Below are 20,941 nucleotides of genomic sequence, written 5' to 3'. Positions count from 1 at the left end.
AGATAAAACTACATACTCATCATATAATTCTTCCAATGAACTCCTGACATTCCTTATATTCTCATCAACAACTTCTTTAGATTTATATATTAATGGAAAATATATATGAACCATATGAAATTTGCATATAGGATTCAAAACACTAGCAATAGCCATCAACATATTACACTCTCCCGTTGTTAGGCATATATTCGCTAACCTTATTATTCGTCATATGAGTAGATGAAATTGGTTCACTTTTTTCTAAGAGATAAGATATTTTCTGGACAAAATAAAAATGATAAAATAAAATAAATTATATAATTATACAAAGTAGATAACCACAAGAAATAATTCCAAATAACAAAAAACAATGCTTTAAAAAAATAACATTAATAACAAAAAAATCTAAAAATAACATAATAATAGTAAATAGTATAATGTTGAAACACTTCTTAAATTCATCCAAGCATATGACATCAAACCCACACACATATTAAGTAATAATATAATAACATAATAATATTGAGTCCATTTGTTTGAACTTAAATAAAAATGTTTTTTTGTTTTAAATAATTTAAAAATTATTTTTCAGAGATTTTTGTCTTAAATTCTTTGTATCAACTCATTCCATTTCCACTCTCAAATCAAGACATAACATAGCAATAGTATTGCAGAAATGGACTTAGGAAGAACCTATGGCAATCCAACACAACCAGAGAACAAAATAATCTCTAACTACGACGTACCAGAAGGAATCGAAGTTAGAGGAAGATACGACGCAGAGTTTGCGAAAATTCTCACAAAAGATGCATTGAAATTTGTTGCTGATTTGCAGCATGAGTTCAGAAACCATATAAATTATGTAGTAGAGTGTAGATAAGAAGCTAAGAGGAAGTACAATGAGGGAGGTGTACCAGGTTTGATCCAGCTAGTAGATATATAAGAGAAGGAGAGTGGATTTGTGCAGGCGTTCCACCTACTGTTTGTGATAGGAAAGTTGAGATTACTGGTCCTGTTGAGAGAAAGATGATCATTAATGCTCTTAACTCTGGAGCTAAAGTCTTTATGGTTAGTAATGCTCTTAACTCTTTGTATTTGAAATTTGATTTGATGAAGTCGAAATATGAATCGTCCTATCTTGATTGCAAACAGATGCTTATTAGTTATAGTATTTTTAGATAGAAGCTAATAGTTATATGACCATAACCAATAAAATATTTCTGATTAAAATGATTTTAACAAGAATTTGTTATCCTCTTACAATTTTTGATTTTGAAATTCTAAGGCTGATTTTGAGGATGCACTCTCTCCAAGCTGGGAGAATCTTATGAGAGGCCAAGTGAACTTAAAGGATGCTGTGGCTGGGACAATAACCTTCCATGACAAAGGTAGAAACAAAGTTTACAAGCTGAATGATGAAACAACAACGCTTTTTGTGAGACCAAGAGTTTGGCACTTACCTGAAGCTCATATTCTGATTGATGGTGAACCTGCAACTGGTTGTCTGGTTGATTTTAGTCTCTACTTCTACCATAATTACTCAACATTTCGGAGAACTCAAAGTGCTGGCTTTGGCCCTTTCTTTTACCTTCCCAAAATGGAACATTCAAGGTAATGTAAATAATTTAATAAGCACTATGCAATCATATGAGCCAAAGACATAGTTATAGATTTCAGTTTAATTGTTAATACAAGAATCATGTGATTTGATTGATAGGGAAGCTAAGATATGGAACAAAGTGTTTGAGAGGGCAGAGAAGATGGCAGGAATTGAAAGAGGAAGCATTAGGGCCACTGTTCTGATTGAAACACTTCCTGCAGTGTTTCAAATGGATGAAATTTTGTATGAGCTCAGAGATCACTCTGTTGGTCTGAACTGTGGGCGTTGGGATTACATTTTCAGTTATGTTAAGACCTTCCAGGCTCACCCGGATCGGTTGCTACCCGATAGAGTCCAAGTTGGAATGACTCAACACTTCATGAAAAGCTACTCAGATCTTCTCATTTGGACATGCCATAGGCGTACATGCTATGGGAGGAATGATATGTAATTTAAGATATTTAACCAAATTTGATTATGTATCGTTTTACACATACATTCAATAACTATGATAGTAGTTGAGACTGTGATGAAATATAACTGGATGCCTATGTAAATCTTATGAACTTCTTATATAGGCAAATGTTAGATGTTAGTATATTATATTCGTAGTCAAGGTTTGAACCCTATACCTCTTTCTCATACTCCTTCGGGTTTCCCAGCTCAACCACTTGAGATATGCCTTGGGACATTATGCGTGTATATTGGTACAAAATGTATATGAATTCAATGTATTCAACAGGCAACTCAAATTCCAATTAGAGATGATCCAGTGGCTAATGAAGCAGCACTAGAATTGGTAAGAAAAGACAAACTTAGAGAAGTGAAGGCAGGACATGATGGAACATGGGCTACACACCCTGGTCTAATTCCATAATGTATGGAGATTTTCAATAACAACATGAGTGATGCTCCTAATCAAATAACCACCATGAAATGTGATGACACTGCAAAGTTAACTGAAGAAGACCTCTTGCAGATACCTAGAGGAGTCCGAACGATGGAAGATCTATGGTTGAATACACGGGTTGGAATTTAGTATGTGGCAGCATGGCTCACTGGAGCTGGTTTTGTGCCTCTTTACAATCTCATGGAGGATGCTGCAACGGCCGAGATTAGCAGGGTTCAGAATTGGCAGTGGCTTAAGTATGGTGTTGAACTTGACGACGATGGACTTGGAGTGAAAGTGAGCAAAGAACTTTTTGGCAGAGTTGTTGAAGAAGAGATGGTTAGGATTGAAAATGAGGTTGTAAAAGATAAGTTCAAGAAGGGAATGTATAAGGATGCTTGCAAGATCTTCACCAGGCAATGCACTTCACCAACACTTATAATAATATAGTCATACTTCATCCTGTGGAAATGTCATAGCTTTGAATTCTGAATTGGTTTCATACTTGAATGCTCCTGATTGTAGTTTTTTGTTTTGAATTGTATCTTGTGTTACCTATGTTGTCCCTTATATTTTCATCACTTCATAGTTTATATGGAAGGGCCTAGCTTCACATGTTATGCATAATTGAAAAGAATAAAGTGTGATTTTAGCTTCATATGTTTTCCCGCAACAAAAAATTATACAATACATATCCTCAAATCTTTTACTCCTTTCGTCTATCATATGTGTTTTCTGTATTTATTTATCACTTTAAAATAACAAGACAACAATTATTACTTTTTCCAACAATACCCTTATTTAATTAAATAGTTCATCTTACTATTTCACTACTACTATATTCAACCACTCTAATTCATAGGAGTATTTTAGACTATACAATTACTTTATTATAAAAATGAACATAATTAATCATTTTCTCATTTCAAATCCTTAATTTCACTTTTGACTTTTATTTTTGAAATTTTCATTCAAATTCTTAGTTCTGAACAATTTACATCAAATCTGTAAAAAATATTAAAAAAATTGTTTGTTTTAAAAAATAAGAAAAAGTTTATTAAAAAAATCTTGGTTTAAAAATAAGAAAAAGTTTATTAAAAATCCAAAGTCACTAGCACAACCAAGCACTTGGTTAAGAAAAGTAGGAACACATACCAGAGTTATTTCTCTCAGCAGGCTAGGCATAATGATATAAAACATATATTAATAGATAATGGATACAACTCTTATGTTCATCATTCTAATATACAAATAGCAAAAGATTCTTGTGTACAAGATGGTTTTACTAGAATTTGATAAAAGATCCCATTTCAAATTCCAATATTTTCATTAGAAACTCTTATCTAATTGATTAAGAAGTGTTTTTGCTAGATTTGGACTTAGTTCTCTGTCTCTCTAGTCTTGCTTCAAGTAGTTTTGCCAACAATGTGTTTTCCTTTACACCCGGTGGCAATTTGGTAGAAGACTCAGTCTTGTCAAAATGTAAAGCAATCAACTTTGATTTCCATAGTTTTATAGTCTCAGGATGAACTTTATCGCCTTTTGATTTCTTCTTCACCAAGCAACTCTCATTATTATCATTACATGACATGTTCCTCTCCATGTTTGATTTCAAGTCGCAGTCTTCATTGATTTCCTTTGACACAACCTCTTTCCTTTTCGGAGTCCTTCAATGGTAGTCTCTTTCGGTTCAAAACAGTCGTCATCAATGGAATCTTTCTGAGCCATATTTTGAAGTGCACTTGCAGTTGCAGCATCTTGTAGTGGAAAGGAATCCATTGAATGCTGCTGACAAGGGTAAATTTCCTTGAGTTCCTTTGGGGAGGAGTAGCTGTATTTTTTCAAATCAACCGAACATTTTGCATGAAGAAATGTTTCTATATCAAACCCTAACTTGTCAACAATTGAGATTCTCTCTATGAAATCACTGTCGGATTGAGCTAGCTTCATTTGCATGCGCTCATCAAGCCAAGCTTCTGAAATATGAAGTATTAGCCGATCAATGCTATTATTCCCTTTAACACCATTCTCGGAATTCCGCCTTAGACAATGTACTTCTTGTTCATAATCTCTGATTCCTTTGGCAAACTCGTCGCATAAATTCTCCAAAAGGACTCGCGCTTTTCTCTCTCGTTCGATATTTCTTAAACAACCAGAGAATGAAGACTTCACTTCAGAAAGCTCCCTAGCTAGCTTCCTATGCAAGCTCTCGGAGTGCTTTCGTAACCTTTTCTCCTCTTCTAGCTCTTCCTTGAGTGATTGTACAACAACTTTGATTCTATCATCATGTTCTTTATTCTTCCTTACAAACTTATCCATTGTCATTTTCTTCATTAGGTTCTCCATTTCCTGCCTGTTAATTTTCTTCTCCCGTACTAACTCCTTCATTCACGTTTGAGATCGACCTAGTTCCATTCTTAACGTTTCCACTGCTGATATATTTGATGCAAGCTGTTCTTCAAGACTCCATATTCGGTTTAGTACACTAAGTAACTCCGTTGATGTTGTAATGTTGTATCTTGATTTTGACTCTTCAATCATACCTTTTACGTCTAAGGAGCTTGTGGGAGTTACTGCACATTTATATCGTGCCACCTGTTTAAAGCAAAATAACATATCATTTTTAACATCTCCAAAGGACAAAAAAAAATGCATTAAATAGAAATTGTCTAGGAGGATCAGTGAACAGAAGAAATGCATGATGACTAAAATGTTTATTTTAAAATTTTGAACAATGAAAGTGTGATATAGAATAGGTAAGAATTTAACTGCACAAAAATTTGCTTACTTGCACTGAGCTACTGTAACAAGAAGGAGATATAGGCTTTAGAGCACTGCCATTTCTATTGATAGATCTATGGCGCCGAACAAGTGATGTGACAACATGCCTTCTTATGCTACTAGCAGATGCTGGCTGAAATAAGACACAAGAAGGTAACAATCGTCATTTCAACAGAAAAACATTAAACCATCAACACAATGAATAAGACACATTATACATATGTTTCTCCATTCATCAAAAGTGCGCAAAACGCAGACGAAAAAAATTTGACTTCAAGAAATATACAAAAAGTGGGAAGCAAGCTGTTAAATAAAGTAAGAATATACATAATCAATACATACGAGAAAATTCAAAGTAACTTGAAACACCTAAGCAACAACGCACTTAACTTTAGACAATAAAATTTAAACAAGTCTAAGCAAGAAAAGAACAGTCAATTTCAAGTTACTGCAAAGTACTACAATAGGCCAATTGCAATTCTAAGTGAAATTTCCATTAAGGCATTGGAAAAGAAAACAACAAAAAAGATGGGAATACATTTAGCAAAAGAATAGTTTAAAGTAAAAGTTTAAGGCTATGTGTGTGTGATGGAACTAAGTGGAACACCCCTACCCACCAAATCAGATCCCAACTTCCCAAGAGAACAAAGCCTTGAGACTCGTACGGACACTGGCCAAAATATTCACGCCGACAAGAAAGTAGAAGTGATTGAATGTAACTATATGTGTTAATGTTGTACTGGTATTTGACATGCCTTCAATTGAAGGGTTAGATTTTACATACACCATATTTCGATAAACAACTTAATTAAACGCGTATAACTTATCTTATCATTATCATTGTATGTATAGGTTATTTCTTTTACAAAAGATAAAATAAAATTGAAAGTTCTATTCTATTACCATAATTATGTGTAAAATGACACATATTTCTAGAACATGTGATAAAAATTAAGCATTTACTAATTTTACACACACAAAACTATAGTAATTGAGCTGAAAAATAGAGAGGATCTGAAATCATCGAGGAGAACTTTAAAAAACTAAGTTGAAAGGCTCTTATTAAGATGTCATAAACTCAAATAATTAAATCCAATCAAAGAATAGTAGAGAAGCAAATCATGAAAAGAAAAAGCAAGCATATAGAGTGTTTAATAGTGCAAAACAAACAATGAAGCATAAACTGAAACAAAACCTTGTGAGAAAGGGTGTCTGAAGGCTGAGCTAATTGGAGGCGGCGACGGCGGAGTGTATTAGTACCATAATTGTTGATCTTAGCAAATGAGATATGTTGAATTTGCCAGAGTTTAGCACATAGCTTTCTAGCAGAAATGGTTGAGGTTGTGGTGGGAAAGTTGAGGAATTGATGAAGAAGGTTGTTGTTTTGTTGAGATGGAAGGTGAAGTCTCCATGTGGGTGGTGGAGTAGAAGAAGCTATTCCATTTATCCCAACCAAAACATCTTGCTTCCACTTTTCCACCATTACTCTTCTCTTCTTTTCTCTCTCTCTCACACACAACTTCAATGTTTAAATTTCAAATATTCATTTTTTTGAGACTTCAGAGTGTATATGTGTCTCTTCTTTTTTTCCGCAGAACAAATTTATAGACAGTTCAACAGTTACTTCATCTTCATAACTGGGGTCCACTGTCATTATGACATCATCCCCTAAAATCCTATTTTTGGATATGTTTGTCGCCCCCAATCAAATTAGTTACTCTTTCTTTTTCACATACATATAAAAATAGAATATCACCATGGATTGGTAAAATAGCTTTTTTATTCATATTTAATAAACATTTTTATTTTGTTATAAAAAAAGAAAAAATAGACATTTTGCATTTTGTCAAGTTGTAAAAATATATTGAAATTGGTTGTATGTCATCATTTTGTTTCTAAACTATTAATTTTTTTCTCCAATTTAATCTATGAACTATAAAAATATAATAAAAGTATGTATTATAATTAATCAATATAATTTTTTAATTGCTTTAAAATTGAGAGAATAAATAGTTTTCGATGACTATTACATGTATCTTTATATCTAAACATTGATCATATATTTATAATTTTTTTAATCAAAGTTGCTCATCTTAGTCTTATATGATTGCAATTAAGGGAATTCATATTTTAGTCTCATTATAAAGATGAATAAATTTCTGTTTGGATATTTAGTTGAAAATTGAAATTGTAAACGCTTTGTAAATACCGCAAATTATAGTTAGAGAAAAACGGTCGTCTAATATTTAATCGGATAGTTTAAAAATAATAAATTTAAATTTGATTTTATAATTTAAAATACTATATTTAAATTTGAATTGTGCGATTAAAATGGAATGAGGCCATTAATTTATTTATCAATATGATTAATATTACTTGTTGATTTTAATTTGGACGGTGTGAGTGTGTGGATTTTGGAATCTCGGATTCCTTTGTAAGTGTTTGTCCTTCCTAGATTCTTATGTTGCGTACAAACAGATAGATGTCATGAGGCAATTTACTCCCTCGACAAGTAGTTCTTTAACTTCTCAAGTTATTATTATTTCATCATGAAAAGGAGTCCTATTCATAGAAGGGTTTTGTGCCCTTGTGGGTAGACCTTGTACAAATTTAACCCATTTATGTTTTCCAATCAACATCAATGGCATTATATATTACCTTGAAAGATGATTAATTGGACAATAGAATTGTCACCAACCTGCACTTTATCCAATAGAGGATTAGCATTACGAGGGTAAGAGGACCACAATTATCTTTATTGGACCACTTTTTTATTAAAGAATTTAACTAAAATGTCGTACAAGAATTTATCTCTCTTAAGTAAAAATATCTCAATTTTTACTTAAATAACTTTAGATTATGTATGCCACCAGCAATATTTTTGTATGTTTACATAAGAAGATTTATTCAACTTTTTATTTTGGTACAAAGTGATTCTACTTTCATGCTTGATCAAACCAAAGGGAGAAATAATATTTATGGGTGAGGATTTGGAAACATGAAAGGATGTGAATGCATGATGGATTCCTCTAAAGTCGACGCACCATGAGCAAAGTTGCTATCATCACTCATTATCATCAAATCAATGTTGATCATCAATGAGACTTATGTTACTTCAATATAGCTCAACATCCATCCCTTTCAGAAGGAATGTTATTAACTTCTCTCATTTCTTCCCTAACTCCTAAAAACCAATATAAATTATTTAAATATTCTCATGCATTAATTTTAAATTGTAAAATAAATATTGTGTCTCAGGTTATATTTATGAATAACCCATGTTGAGTTGATATACTCTTTTAGTTAGTCTTTTGAAAAATCTCTACCCTCAACTAATGATTATATAAGTTTGTTCCTCATTAGGTGAATCTAACTTTAGTCACCCACTTTTTCGTTAGCAAGTGCTTAAATTTCAACATCATTTTAAACAATTTTAATAATTAACATTATACTATGTTATATACTATATCTATTAGCTTGTTTAATCCGTTAAATTTCCATCATTAAGCTCAAGTTTACATAACATGACAAACTTCTGGATCCATTATAGAAGAACAATAATTTAAAAGTAAAATTAACATATTTGTATAAGCTCAAAGCCTAAAATTATGGACAAGGAAAAAATTATAGTTCTTTACTTCAAAGTAGGTGGATATCTATGCTTCAGTTTTTTAAATACTCGAGTATTAGGGGCATTTTAGATATAAAAATAAAATATAAAAACTACTCATTTTATACACACCTTATAATGAACACCTAATTTTATTTGTCGCATGTTTGAATTAGATTATGAGACCATTTATAGTAGCTACTTCCCTTTATAAACACCCTGTCAAATATAAGCATTTCTTTTTTTGAGAAGTGTGTTTATATAGACACTATTTTTCTTTATTTTTTTATGGTCTTATTGAATAAATTATATTGAAATAAATGATATGTTGTTAATATATAATGACATATTTATTAATAAGATTCGTTTAATAAAAAAATTTAGGCGTTGAATTAGAGAAATTAAATACTTAAACATTCGCTCATCATATTACTTCAAAACATTGAAAAAGTTGAAATAAAAGATGATAATAACTGGCACGGCCAAAAAGTTAAATAAATCAAATCAGAAGTTGAAAATGTACATTGTCCTCAAAAGACAAATAAAGAATTTTTCAGCCAGAATGAGACATGTTCCAAATTTTAAACCTATTTAATCACTGTCAATCCCATTCAAATTTCACAATTAAAACAAACTTTCAAAAGGGGAATATATGTTCAAATCACAGCAAATATGGACATTGGACAACATATTTAATTATCCCCGACAAGAACAACAAAATTACTCAAAAAAAGATTGTTCACTTTGTCAGAGACATTAGATTTTTGTCTTACAAGTAACATGTGCACTGCTTGGAGGAAAAAAAATATACCAACCAAGAAAATTGAAGGCAGAATAGTAAAGAGAATCATGTAACATAAAAATGAAAGGAACTTCTAACCTTTCAGAATCTTAAAAAGGAAAATTAGTACACTACCTTAAGTTACTCAAAAACATTAATGTTAAAATTGAATTGATAATAGAGCTATAACTAATAACCTGTATATTATGACTTAATGGTGTGCAGATCTACTGACACCAGTTTATAGGGTGTTCGTTGGCTGTGTAAGTAGTTGAGTTTGAAAATCCATGTATGTAAATATGATGCAATTGCTACTTAAGTTTTTATCAACATATAAGCTATTCATGTACTAATTTCCCAAGAATAATTCATATATTTCAATCCTTGCTTCTCACTAAATCTAACCTCCTATCCCTTTTTATATCTTGACATCAGAAATTTCGATTTTTGTATTGGTGTTACTTATCTCACCCAAACTATGCATTTGGAAAAACCACAAAATTAGTAGTGGTATCACATCTATATCTATATATAACCACTCATATATAATATCAACTATCGATTAAACTAAAGACATAAACAACATCACATCTATATGTAACTGTTAATATCGGGATTGAACAAGAACACATTGTTATTGACAAAATAATAATTATGTACTTCATCTTTAATTACAAACTAATTTTTATTTTCAATTCTCTTGGTAGCATTTTCGAATAAATAAAAATATTGAAATTGAATGAAAATTGTAATTATTAAAATAAGTGATTTTTTCTTTCTCTTCCAATGTTTTCAAAAATTCCCAAAAATATAAAACACAAAATCGATCAATTCAAACTTATATTTTCGTATCTAAAATGGTCAATACAAAACACAAATTGAAGACTTTTGATAAAACCGAGAAGAAAAAAAAAACCAGCTATCTTGGGCCACCCATCAATAAAAGCCCATAAGAAGAAAATCTCCTCTCTTTGTCTTTGGTACAGTGAGTCTCAACCAAACAAACCAACTACTGCAAATGCAATGCACATAGCTTCTGCAACAACAATCATGTCCACAACCAATTCCCTTTCTTCATCTTCATTTCGATTATTCACATCTAAATTCCCTCTTTCCTTCTTCAACAAAAATACCTCACCTTTCGTCATTACACCAAAAAACATCCTCTTCTCTTTCAAACCCATCACCTTCCAAACACTTCCAACAAAACCATTACCATCATCATCATCGTCATCAACTTCCCTTCAACCTATTGAAGAACTCCCTCCAAAGCTTCAAGAAATCGTTAACCTATTCCAATCCGTACAAGAACCCAAATCTAAATACGAACAGCTTCTCTTCTACGGCAAAAACCTCAAACCCCTCGAACCCCAATTCAAAACAAAAGACAACAAAGTCGAAGGTTGTGTTTCTCAGGTTTGGGTCCGAGCCTACTTGGACAGTGACAAAAACGTTGTATACGAAGCTGATTCCGATTCTGTTCTCACCAAAGGTCTCGCTGCTTTGCTAGTTCAAGGCTTTTCGGGTCGACCCGTTAACGAAATCATTCGGGTCACGCCCGATTTCGTTGTGCTTCTCGGGTTGAAACAGAGTTTAACACCTTCTAGAAATAATGGGTTTTTAAATATGCTTAAATTGATGCAGAAAAAAGCACTTTTGCTTTATGTTGAAGATGAGAAAAAGGGTGCTTCTGAATTTAACTCAGTTGGAGATTCTGATTCTAAAGATGATAGCTTTGTTGAGAATTCGAGTGACCCTTTTGTGATTTCATCACAAAGTTCTGATTTTGATGATGAGAATGTTGAATTGGGAGGGAGAGGGAAGAGGATTAAGGAGAAGCTTGAAAAGGAGCTTTTTCCTATTGAATTGGAAGTTGAAGATGTGTCTTATCAACATGCTGGACATGCTGGTGTTAGAGGGAGTGATGGTGAGACACATTTCAATGTTAAAGTTGTTTCTGAAGAGTTTGAAGGGAAGAGTTTGGTTAAGAGGCATAGGCTTATTTATAATCTGCTTCAAGATGAGTTGGATTCTGGACTTCATGCTTTGTCGATTGTCGCTAAGACGCCTTCTGAAGTTTAATGCAAAGGAAGAGAGGTTAAAGTTTTCTCCTTTGTTCTTGTTGTGTTAGAGAATGTACTTGTTTTGCTTAGAGAACCAAAAGGGTATTTATATTTTTGTTAGATTACTTGTTTTAGTTTGAGTATAGTGTCTTGTGTCATTACACTGATAAATAATTCATTTTTCTGATGGAATTTTCAATAATTTAAGCGTTTCTGTAAATTTATAAAGCTCAAATGGTATGAATCCAGAGGCTGGACTTCTTGCAGCTGAGATGTTCATTCTTATACTGTGGCAATTTTGCCATTGAAAAACTGAAAGAGATTTGTGGCTTCTCAACACAACTTTTTTTTAGAATGCCTTGTTATTTTGGTCATTACTTTTAGACAAGGATTTGAGGCTGATTATAGTATTGAATAGAGGCCTTTATTGTTGTTGATATGAGTATGAGTAGCAGTCATCATTGGTAATAAAGATGCTAACCTGTCACAACCTTTGATTTCCTTATCGTCTATTATCATTTAAAAACATAGAATTGAAAAGAAGAAAAAAAAAAAAGGTAAATTCATTGAAATATTATTTAGGCATTTAGGCCCTAAAAGAAAGCATGTGTGTGAGTGTGTGTGTGAGAGAGAGAGAGGGAGGGAGGTAAACTACGATTTGTTTTTTTATTTTCTTTTAATTTAAACTCTGGCTGATTGGTAAGGTATTATCTTTTTGTACTGTGCTTGTAAGAAAAAGAAATTGATATGTATTGATATTTATTTGTAACATTTACCTATAAAATGCATCATATCATGCACCATTACCAAACCTTCGTCAATGCCTTGCAGGTTCTCTCTCTGAATAATTCTCACTTTTTTCGCTCTGTTTCTTTTTCTTCTTTTTTTCTGTTAGTTAATTATTTATACTATTTTTAGAGTTCAGATCTGCATTTGTTTCGATTTGTTTGGTGGATTTTGTATCTGGCATATGTAGTTGTGTAGGTTCCCAATTAGGTTTCGTAAATGTGATTTTAATCAAAATCTATGAAGCACGTAGATAGAAATACCAAACATGTATATATAGTAATAATTTTTAAAAATATATACATGATTAAATGTAACCATATGTGTTCGAATCAGTGTTGTATCTCATAGACATACAGGTCTTTAATCTAAAATGTGAGTGCTAAATATAAATAGTTCAAGCTTAATCCTGGAATAACTATTCACGGTCCTAGGATTACTTAATTATTGCTTGTTAATTTAAGTTTGTCAAACTATACAAACTTAGGGGATTGAATTATTATTAAAATTGTGATGTTAATTGTGCAGATTTTATTTAGTTTTTAAATGTTATTGGAACTGTTTAGCTTGATATCCTGAAATGAATAATGAGATGTTTGGAAATTTGGACCTGAAGTCAATGGGATGTAGTATAAACATGTTTATTTGTGGAATCAGGATTCAAATGGTACTAAATAATACGTGCATAGATAAACAAAGTGGCATTATTAATATTAGTTATCACTGTTTCAGGGATTAACATGGCTGTGTAATTTCTAATGGTACTGGTTGATTTTATTTATTTATCTTTGATTGTTGTGACATGATTGGACAGTCATTTGATCCTCATATTATTGTCTTTCAGGAACTTAAGAATCTGAGGCCTCAACTTTATTCGGCTGCAGAATACTGTGAAAAATCTTATCTCCATAGTGAACAGAAACAAATTTAGGAATTCCTTTTTGTTAATGTTTTTTTTTTCTTAAACTTGTTCTTAAGAAAATATAAGGATTGTTGTGGTTTCTCTCTGGCTTCCATGACCAAACTCCCACTTCGGGACAAACAATTATTGGTGCAATTTTCTTCTAGTTAATCTTTAGTTTCACAAGTGTACCCCCATTATTGATATGTAAATACAGAAGCATTCACCATACCGATTCTTAAAAAGTAAGGTCATGTTTCAATTGTGAAATTAGTGAGAAATAGTGTTATAGTATTCCTAAAAGGATATGTAATTTGAGTCCCTAAAAGTTTTGGTGACTGGTTGGGGTGGGTTCCTTTAGTATTATAGGATCATACGTAATTTCTGGTAAGACATAAACGGGTGCCATTGTCAATAACATTTTTTTTTCCCAAAATATTCTTGTTTTTGAGCTGTGTTGAAATTTCCTTAGCTGTATGTTATTAATGCATTAGGGTTCTTGACAACCTGAAAGATTATGCTGTAAGAGCCCTTGTGAATGCTGTTGATCATCTTGGAACTGTTGCATACAAGTTAACTGACCTTCTTGAGCAGCACACATTGGATGTCTCAACCATGGATTTGAAGGTCTCTACTATAAATCAGGTAATTACATCATTTTTTAAATATTATGTTTTAATAGACAAATATCTTGTGAAGTTGAAGTAACATATTTTCTTAATACCAGAAACTTCTTACGTGCCAAATTTACACGCAGAAAGAAGGTCTTCGGCAGCAGCAGTTGTTGGCTTTCATTCCCAGACATCATAAGCACTATATTTTGCCAAGTAGGGCTCCTTGCTTTTATGTTGGTCTGGATCTGATTATTGGCACGGCATATCTATACCCGTAGTTTTTACTAATGATTCTATGCATGTTTGTTTAACAATGCAAGCTAGATTCTGTCAATAAAAAGGTACATTTCAGTCCACACATACAGATTGATGCAAAACAGAATTCATTTCAAACCAGAACTCGTTTTCAATCTTCAGGTGTGTGGTGGAGGGAATTTTGTCCCTTCTAGAATTTGTGTTTATTTTGACAGTGATTCTTTTTCCATTTGTGAATAGTATATTATTAATCAGAATATATATTTTTATATCTAGGTGCCCCTCCAGCAAAAACCCTTTCATGGCATTTAGCATCAGAGACTAAGTCTACATTGAAAGGGACTCCCCATGCTTCCCCAAAGTAAGTTCAAGTTCAGGGGAATTTGATTGTATGAGATTGCACAACATTGCTGCTTTTTCTGTTTTCAGCTCTAAAACATGAATGGCATTATAATATGATATCTTCTTTTGCAGCATCGAGAACCCAAAGTTTTCTGCCAAGGCCTCTGGATTTTTCCACCTTTTAGGTTTGTGATATAGTTGTATCTCTTGTATAATATAATAATTCAGTTAAATTAGTCAAACAAAGATTATTTCTTGATGTATAAATCATATCTCCTTATGTCCCTGCAGACAATGAAGAGAGCACCTGGATGAAATCCTCACCAGCACAAATTCACTTAACGAATGGAGTTCCTACTTCTAGCATACCTGTACAAACTTTAGGCGGCACACGCAGGGTAATGGCATATTATTTATCAAAAACTGAAAGTGCCTGGCAGCACCATATTTGATTGCCAATTTTTCATTATAGTTTACCTATTCTTTGCTAGTTGTCTGCCATTGTTCTAAAACGTGTTTGTTAATGTTTTGCTGAAATTGCTTGGCTAGTACTTGGTTGAAAAGGAAAAAAGTGTTAAATTTCTGTTAATGTTACCAAATAAACTCTTGTATGAAATAATTCAATGACTTGGACTTGATTAACAGTTCATGTAGGTGATAAGCTCTGCATTGCAGTAGGTTATGAAGTTCTTCATTTTAGTAGTAGTCTATATGGGGTGTGTGTTGCTGCTACATTATGGGCATAAACATTGTTTCAAAGAGAAGTGTTTTACTTTTCTAGCATAGGATAAAGCATTAATATTCGATGTGTAAGACTTCTTGGGAGAATTTGAGGGCTTCAACTGATAATAGTGACACATTGCTTTAGAATTACAGCTTCATAATAAGTCCAGGCCATTTTTCTTTATATCTTTCACTAACATAAGTTTTTTTTTTTTTGCAAGAATTGATCGATTGAGAGGTGTTTGCCTCTAGTCCTTGGGTAGAAACAGCTCATATTTTTAGTATGAGGTTCTTACAAGTGTTTGTTCAATTGGAGAAATAGGTTTTTGTTGGAGATCATTACGTCAGCCACCCAATTATATTTACCATTTCGTAGTTTACATTGAGAAACTTCGGTGGGGGATGACTGGTCATGTTCCAATTGCATATGCATCACATAAAATAAAAGAACTTTCAACTGAGATTTTTAATTCAGGTTACAATGTCACTAAATGAGATAGGAAGATGCATGGTTCTTCACTTCTGCTGTGGTTTTTTATTTTATTTGACATGCACCATGCCCAATAAATGTTACCATAGTCTATCAATTAGTGAGCCAAATATTTGAAACTGTAGTCTACATTTCCAGCTAGCCATGTTGTTTGCCCATGATAGTTGAAGAGTGCATTTCTTCATGTTCCTTTTGTTTTCTAAAATCTAAAATAATTTAATTGTCAAAAAGTTACTCATGAGTACTCGATCTGCAGGATGCTTTGGATGGTTCCAAACCATTGACAGCGTTCAGGTCATTTGACAACGCAAATCGCCGTGAGTCTGACCAAACCCCTACTCGCAGCAGGAGCGTGCCATCAGCTTTCTTTGTCAAGCAGAAAACACCAAAATCAAAGGCCGGTTCTTTCTCATGATTCATAAATATCTCCTAAGGCATCCCTCTTCTGTGTCCAATTACCCTTGGATGTGTAGATGTACTGGTTTTTTTTACTATTTCTAGATAAAAGGATTGGAGATGTTACTTTATTCTACCTGGATACTTAATTCTTTTTCCTATAACTATGCCTCCCCTAAATGCCCAGAATTAATTAGCTTTTGCTTCAAGCCTTTGAATAATGATCATGTATAGTAACCGACAATGATAATGGTTAGGATCTTGATATTCTACTTGCTCAATGTTACTCTTGTGAATTGTGATCTATATATTTTCTTTTTCTTTATTTACTCTGATCTACATCTCTCTATAGTGTTTTTTTTTACATGATCCCTCTATAGTGTTGAGGAACGTGTAAAATGTACACTTGTGGTATGGCATCCCAAAGGGGTTTATTAACTTTCTTGTCCGAAAAGTTTCCAAGATGGGTTCTGATTATGATGTTTAACCCCTTTTGTATCATAACTAAATCCACATTAAACTACTAGTCAGTAGTCAGGGTGTGTCTACAAATTTGGTAGCTTTGCAACGTCTACAATATAGCTATTTTTTGTTTGTGTTTAAGTAGATCTGACAATTACACGTCACTTATTTATTATTATTTTTTTTAATATAATACTTCATAAACACCAAATTTCTCCATTATAGATGTTTGGAAAAAGTATTTATGATTACATCAAATTTCTTCATAAACACCAAATATAATTTATTAAGCAGGACCCGAAAAAGTAAAGAGAGAGTGTCCACCTTTATGGATGTTTAGAGTATCACAATTGATTAATACTTAATCAAATGACTTTTTAAGTGTACATGCAAGTGTCAACTTTGTTGTTCATGCATATATCGACTTTAGCTATAGTTGTACTCTCGCATGTATGACTTGGCATGGTTTTTATAAGCATATGTACGACTTAAAGAAATTTGCATAAACGTTATCTTAATTGATTTTACGAAGAGTACATTTATACATGAAAAACAATAGAAGTACATGCTTAAAAATATTTTAAAGTTATTGACCCAAGACTTTTGTCATCTTCTCATTTTGAAACTGTTGCAGATTTTAAATTATTGACACATGACTTTTGCAATCCTCCCATTTTTGAAATTGTTGTAGATTTTTCGTCCTTATTAATTTTAGAATTAACATATATCAAAAGTTTTGTATTATGTTCCTTATCATGTCCCCCAAGTTGGCAGGTGGATTTGGATACACACCTAGCTTGCTGCGGAATTTGGGAAACGAATTATTCACCAGTGGTTTGGTAAAGACATCGACGAGTTGTGATAATGTAGGAATGTAAGGAGTAACAAGAGCTCATATGGCTATTTTTTCACTAACAAAATGATAGTCAAATTCAATATGTTTGGTGCAAGCATGAAAAACCGGATTAATTGTCATATGTAGAGCACTAATATTATCACAAAATAGTTGTGGAGCATGAGGAAGAGAAACACATGTGTCATGAAAGAGACAAGTGATCCATGTTAGCTTGGCAACAGTGTGAGCCATGGAGCGATATTCTGCTTCAGTACTAGAGCAAGCAACAATGGATTGCTTCTTAGAGGACCAAGATATGCAATTAGCACCAATAAAGACACAATAACATGTAGTACTTTGTCATGTGATAGTACAACCAACCAAATCAGCGTCACTAAACCCATACAAGGAAGGGAAAATGTTGTAAAGGTAGCGCAACCCCTAATTTTGTGTGCCATTGAGATAACCCAAAATGTACTTAACTACCTTTAAATCTGTCACAGTGGGCTCAGCGAAGAGTTGAATAGCATGAGTGATATCTGGACGAGTGAAAGTTAAATATTCTAGTGCACCTACAATGTTGCAAAATTCTATAGCATCAACAATAACATTATTAGAAGATGATGGTTTTTCTTTGGTGACTTGTGGTGTGGCCATGGCTTTGCAACTGAGCATTTTAGTTTTAGAGAACAAGTCATTGAAATACTTCTATTGAGTTAGAAAAGACCATCCTTGAAGCAAATGAATTTTATGCCCAAAAAATAGTGCAAAGGTCCAAGGTCTTTAATAGCGAACTCATGACTGAGTTACTAAATCAGATTTGTAATAAAGACGTCATTGTTGCTTGCAACTAAAATATCGTCAACATATATTAAAATCAATGTGGCCACTGAACTTGTTTTGAGAATGAAGAGTGAAGAATATGTAGTGCTGCGATGAAAACCAAGATGAAGCAGAAAGGTGTATAGATGATAAAAGCAAGCACACAACGCTTGTTTAAGTCCGTATAGAGATATCTTCAATAAGCATACATGATTTGGTGTGTCGAGATTTAAAAATCCGAGAAGTTGCTCCATATAAACAATCTCTTTAATGTTTTCATGGAGAAAATCATTTTTTACATCAAGTTGTTTCATACTCCAATTTAGTGAAAGAGAAAGAGCAACGACAAAGCGAATAGTGGTGTGTTTAACTACAGGACTGAAAGTTCTATCAAAATCAATCTCAGGAATTTGAGTAAAGGCTTATGCAACTAACCTTGCCTTGAAGCAGTCAATGGAGCCATCTTCTTTTAATTTGGCAGTGTCTGAGTTACTGTAGAAGTTGTGGAAGTTGCTTCAATGTGGTTCAACTCTCCTTCTACCAATGGTGGTTGTTGCTCAAGAATAACATTTTTTGTTTGTTGCTCAGTTTGAAGATAATCATTTTCATCTTGGTTTGGAATTAAATGTTCACAAGGTCCTCCAAAACAGTTTTGATCACAAAGTAAAAATTGATTAACATCATTTGGATTTGATTGATATGTTGGATGATTTATATTATCCTCCAAAATGGAATCAACTAGCTTGTTTCTAGTAGTCTGTGTTGCATATAACTTGGAGTCTAACCATTCATCAGCACTAGAAAACTCAGTGAGTTCTAGATTGGGATGAGAAGATACAATTTTTGATGGTTTGAAGGGTTTCATCAAAGACAACATGACGAGAGATGTAAACATGTTTGGTTTTTGGATCCAAACATATGTACCCTTTGTGCATTGGAATGTACCCTATAAAAACACAAGCAAAAAACTTATTATTCCCTTAATACCTCAGTGAAGGAAAACATTGACATCCAATCACCCGCAAGCCATTATATTGTGGATGTCGTTTGAAAAGCTTAGCTTAAAATATGGGCTTTCATTGTTCAATGTAGAAAAAGGCAACTTGGTTATCAAATATTCAACTGTTAGAAAAACTTCAACTCATAAGTGTAATAGAATATTGGCATGAAACATCATGGTTAGCCCAATCTCAACAATATGGCGATACTTCCGTTCTACAGTGCCATGTTGTTTGGGGGTCCCTAGACATGAAACACGAAGTTCAATACCACAAGTATGGAGGTGATTTAGACAAGCATTGGAATTGAATTCTCCTCCACCATCACATTGAAAAATCTTAATTTTTCTGTCAAGCTGATTTTCTACTAATCTTTGAAATCTTAAAAAGCAATCTAGCAATCCTGACTTTTTCTTTAAAGGATAAATCAATGAGAACCGTGAATAATCATATATAAAAAGTGCATAATATCGAAAGTTTTTATTAGAAGTTGTAGGTGCAGGTCCCCAAAGATCGCAATAGATTTTGTCAAGAGGAAATTCAGAAATTTTATTAGAACTTTGGAATGACAATTTACAACTTTCTTCCATTTGACAACTAACACAAACAACATGTTTTGATATCCATTGTGTTACATTGATCTTATCTTTTAACAAAGATATGATTTTGATGTTTTGATGACCAAGTCATTGATGCCAAATTGTGGAAGATGAACCTCCTTTTATTGCACTTAAAGCCTCTTGACAGTCTCACTCGAGTGTGTACAATTGCCCTTTCTTATGCCCCCATGCAATCATCCTTTGATTTTGGTCCTTAATAATAAAGTCAAAAGAGGTGAATTCAAAATTGCAATGGTAATCAGAAACAAATTTTCCAACAGATAACAAATTCTTCTTTAAGTCATGAACCACAAGAAGATATTTCAATGGTAAATTTTCATTTGTTGTACTAACATTTACATCACCAATATGTGTTATTGGTATGCTATTTCCATCAACCACATAGATTACATCATTTCCATGATAAGGCTTAATATAGGAAAAATTACCTGCATCATTAATCATGTGAGATGTGGCTCCAGAATCTATAATTAAAGATTGTTCATTTGTGTCATTTAGAGCAAGAGCAACAATAGCTTGAGGAAAATCTTCTGACTGATAAGAATAATCATACCTATACCAACAATCAATGGCTTCATGGTTTGGTGTCTTACAAATTTGACAGATTTTTTTATACTCACTAGTTTGAGTATTTTGATGTGGCTTCTCTCCCTTTGAAATGTTGTTCTGCTTAAAAGAGAACTCATTATTTTGTTGTCCATTATATCGACTCGTCGAAGTGAATCCTCTTCCTTGAGAGTTAAAGTGACTTATACCGCTACGTCCGTTTCGACCTCGACCTCGTCCTCTCTGGCTAAAGAAAGCTTATGTCTGCTCCATTAAATTCTTTTCTTCTTCCTTTCAAACATCTTGTATTTGCTCATTCCCTTAGAGAGCTAAAAAAAATTGACTGAAGGAACGATAAGGTAGTTTAGTAATCATAGCAACACGAAAGGTTTCATACATTGGTCGAAGACCATAAGCAAATTGAAACACTTTGTCTTGGTTAGAA

The 20,941-nt window shown here is 32.9% G+C and overlaps 3 protein-coding genes and 2 pseudogenes across 5 annotated transcripts; 3 read left to right on the top strand and 2 right to left on the bottom strand.

The window, feature by feature from the left end:
* The first annotated feature begins 658 nt into the window (after positions 1-658).
* On the top strand, positions 659-2,921 carry LOC101488837 (malate synthase, glyoxysomal-like; annotated as a pseudogene).
* Positions 2,922-3,740: 819 nt separating this feature from the next.
* On the bottom strand, positions 3,741-5,000 carry LOC140918603 (uncharacterized protein At5g41620-like; annotated as a pseudogene).
* LOC101488497 (uncharacterized protein At5g41620-like) lies at positions 4,860-6,735 on the bottom strand. The gene is made up of 3 exons (XM_073366243.1): positions 6,448-6,735; positions 5,260-5,385; positions 4,860-5,066 (listed from the first exon to the last, which is right to left on the bottom strand). The coding sequence occupies exons 1-3, from the start codon at positions 6,733-6,735 to the stop codon at positions 4,860-4,862; spliced, it is 621 nt and encodes a 206-aa protein (XP_073222344.1).
* A 3,931-nt stretch (positions 6,736-10,666) lies between these two features.
* Positions 10,667-11,408, top strand: LOC105851730 (sufE-like protein 1, chloroplastic/mitochondrial). The gene is made up of 2 exons (XM_073366242.1): positions 10,667-11,223; positions 11,288-11,408. The coding sequence occupies exons 1-2, from the start codon at positions 10,667-10,669 to the stop codon at positions 11,406-11,408; spliced, it is 678 nt and encodes a 225-aa protein (XP_073222343.1).
* A 31-nt stretch (positions 11,409-11,439) lies between these two features.
* Positions 11,440-16,542, top strand: LOC101508515 (protein ABIL1-like). Of its 3 annotated transcripts, none has more exons than XM_073365998.1 (8): positions 11,440-11,740; positions 13,888-14,038; positions 14,121-14,220; positions 14,332-14,424; positions 14,539-14,623; positions 14,737-14,789; positions 14,896-15,002; positions 16,074-16,542. In XM_073365998.1, the coding sequence occupies exons 1-8, from the start codon at positions 11,442-11,444 to the stop codon at positions 16,230-16,232; spliced, it is 1,047 nt and encodes a 348-aa protein (XP_073222099.1). In that variant the 5' UTR covers positions 11,440-11,441; the 3' UTR covers positions 16,233-16,542. The 3 variants fall into 3 exon arrangements, with proteins under 3 accessions (XP_073222099.1, XP_073222097.1, XP_073222098.1); XM_073365996.1 differs by lacking the exon at positions 11,440-11,740 and adding an exon at positions 13,337-13,780; XM_073365997.1 differs by lacking the exon at positions 11,440-11,740 and having other exon boundaries at positions 13,337-14,038; positions 14,151-14,220.
* The last annotated feature ends 4,399 nt before the right edge of the window (positions 16,543-20,941 follow it).

This window comes from Cicer arietinum, chromosome 3 (assembly GCF_000331145.2).
Source record: "Cicer arietinum cultivar CDC Frontier isolate Library 1 chromosome 3, Cicar.CDCFrontier_v2.0, whole genome shotgun sequence".
Lineage (NCBI taxonomy): Eukaryota > Viridiplantae > Streptophyta > Magnoliopsida > Fabales > Fabaceae > Cicer > Cicer arietinum.
The sequence above is the reverse complement of the archived record's forward strand: the minus strand, read 5'-3'. Positions and strand labels throughout refer to the sequence as shown.

Coding starts and splice junctions, on each gene's coding strand:
- LOC101488497 (XM_073366243.1), bottom strand. CDS start 6,735: ATGGTGGAAAAGTGGAAGCAAGATGTTTTGGTTGGGATAAATGGAATA. Junction 5,386..6,447: donor CAGACACCCTTTCTCACAAG/GTTTTGTTTCAG, acceptor GTCTTATTTCAG/CCAGCATCTGCTAGTAGCAT. Junction 5,067..5,259: donor GTTACAGTAGCTCAGTGCAA/GTAAGCAAATTT, acceptor TGCTTTAAACAG/GTGGCACGATATAAATGTGC.
- LOC105851730 (XM_073366242.1), top strand. CDS start 10,667: ATGCACATAGCTTCTGCAACAACAATCATGTCCACAACCAATTCCCTT. Junction 11,224..11,287: donor GATTTCGTTGTGCTTCTCGG/GTTGAAACAGAG, acceptor AAATTGATGCAG/AAAAAAGCACTTTTGCTTTA.
- LOC101508515 (XM_073365998.1), top strand. CDS start 11,442: ATGTTGAATTGGGAGGGAGAGGGAAGAGGATTAAGGAGAAGCTTGAAA. Junction 14,425..14,538: donor AACTCGTTTTCAATCTTCAG/GTGTGTGGTGGA, acceptor TTTTATATCTAG/GTGCCCCTCCAGCAAAAACC. Junction 15,003..16,073: donor CTTTAGGCGGCACACGCAGG/GTAATGGCATAT, acceptor CTCGATCTGCAG/GATGCTTTGGATGGTTCCAA.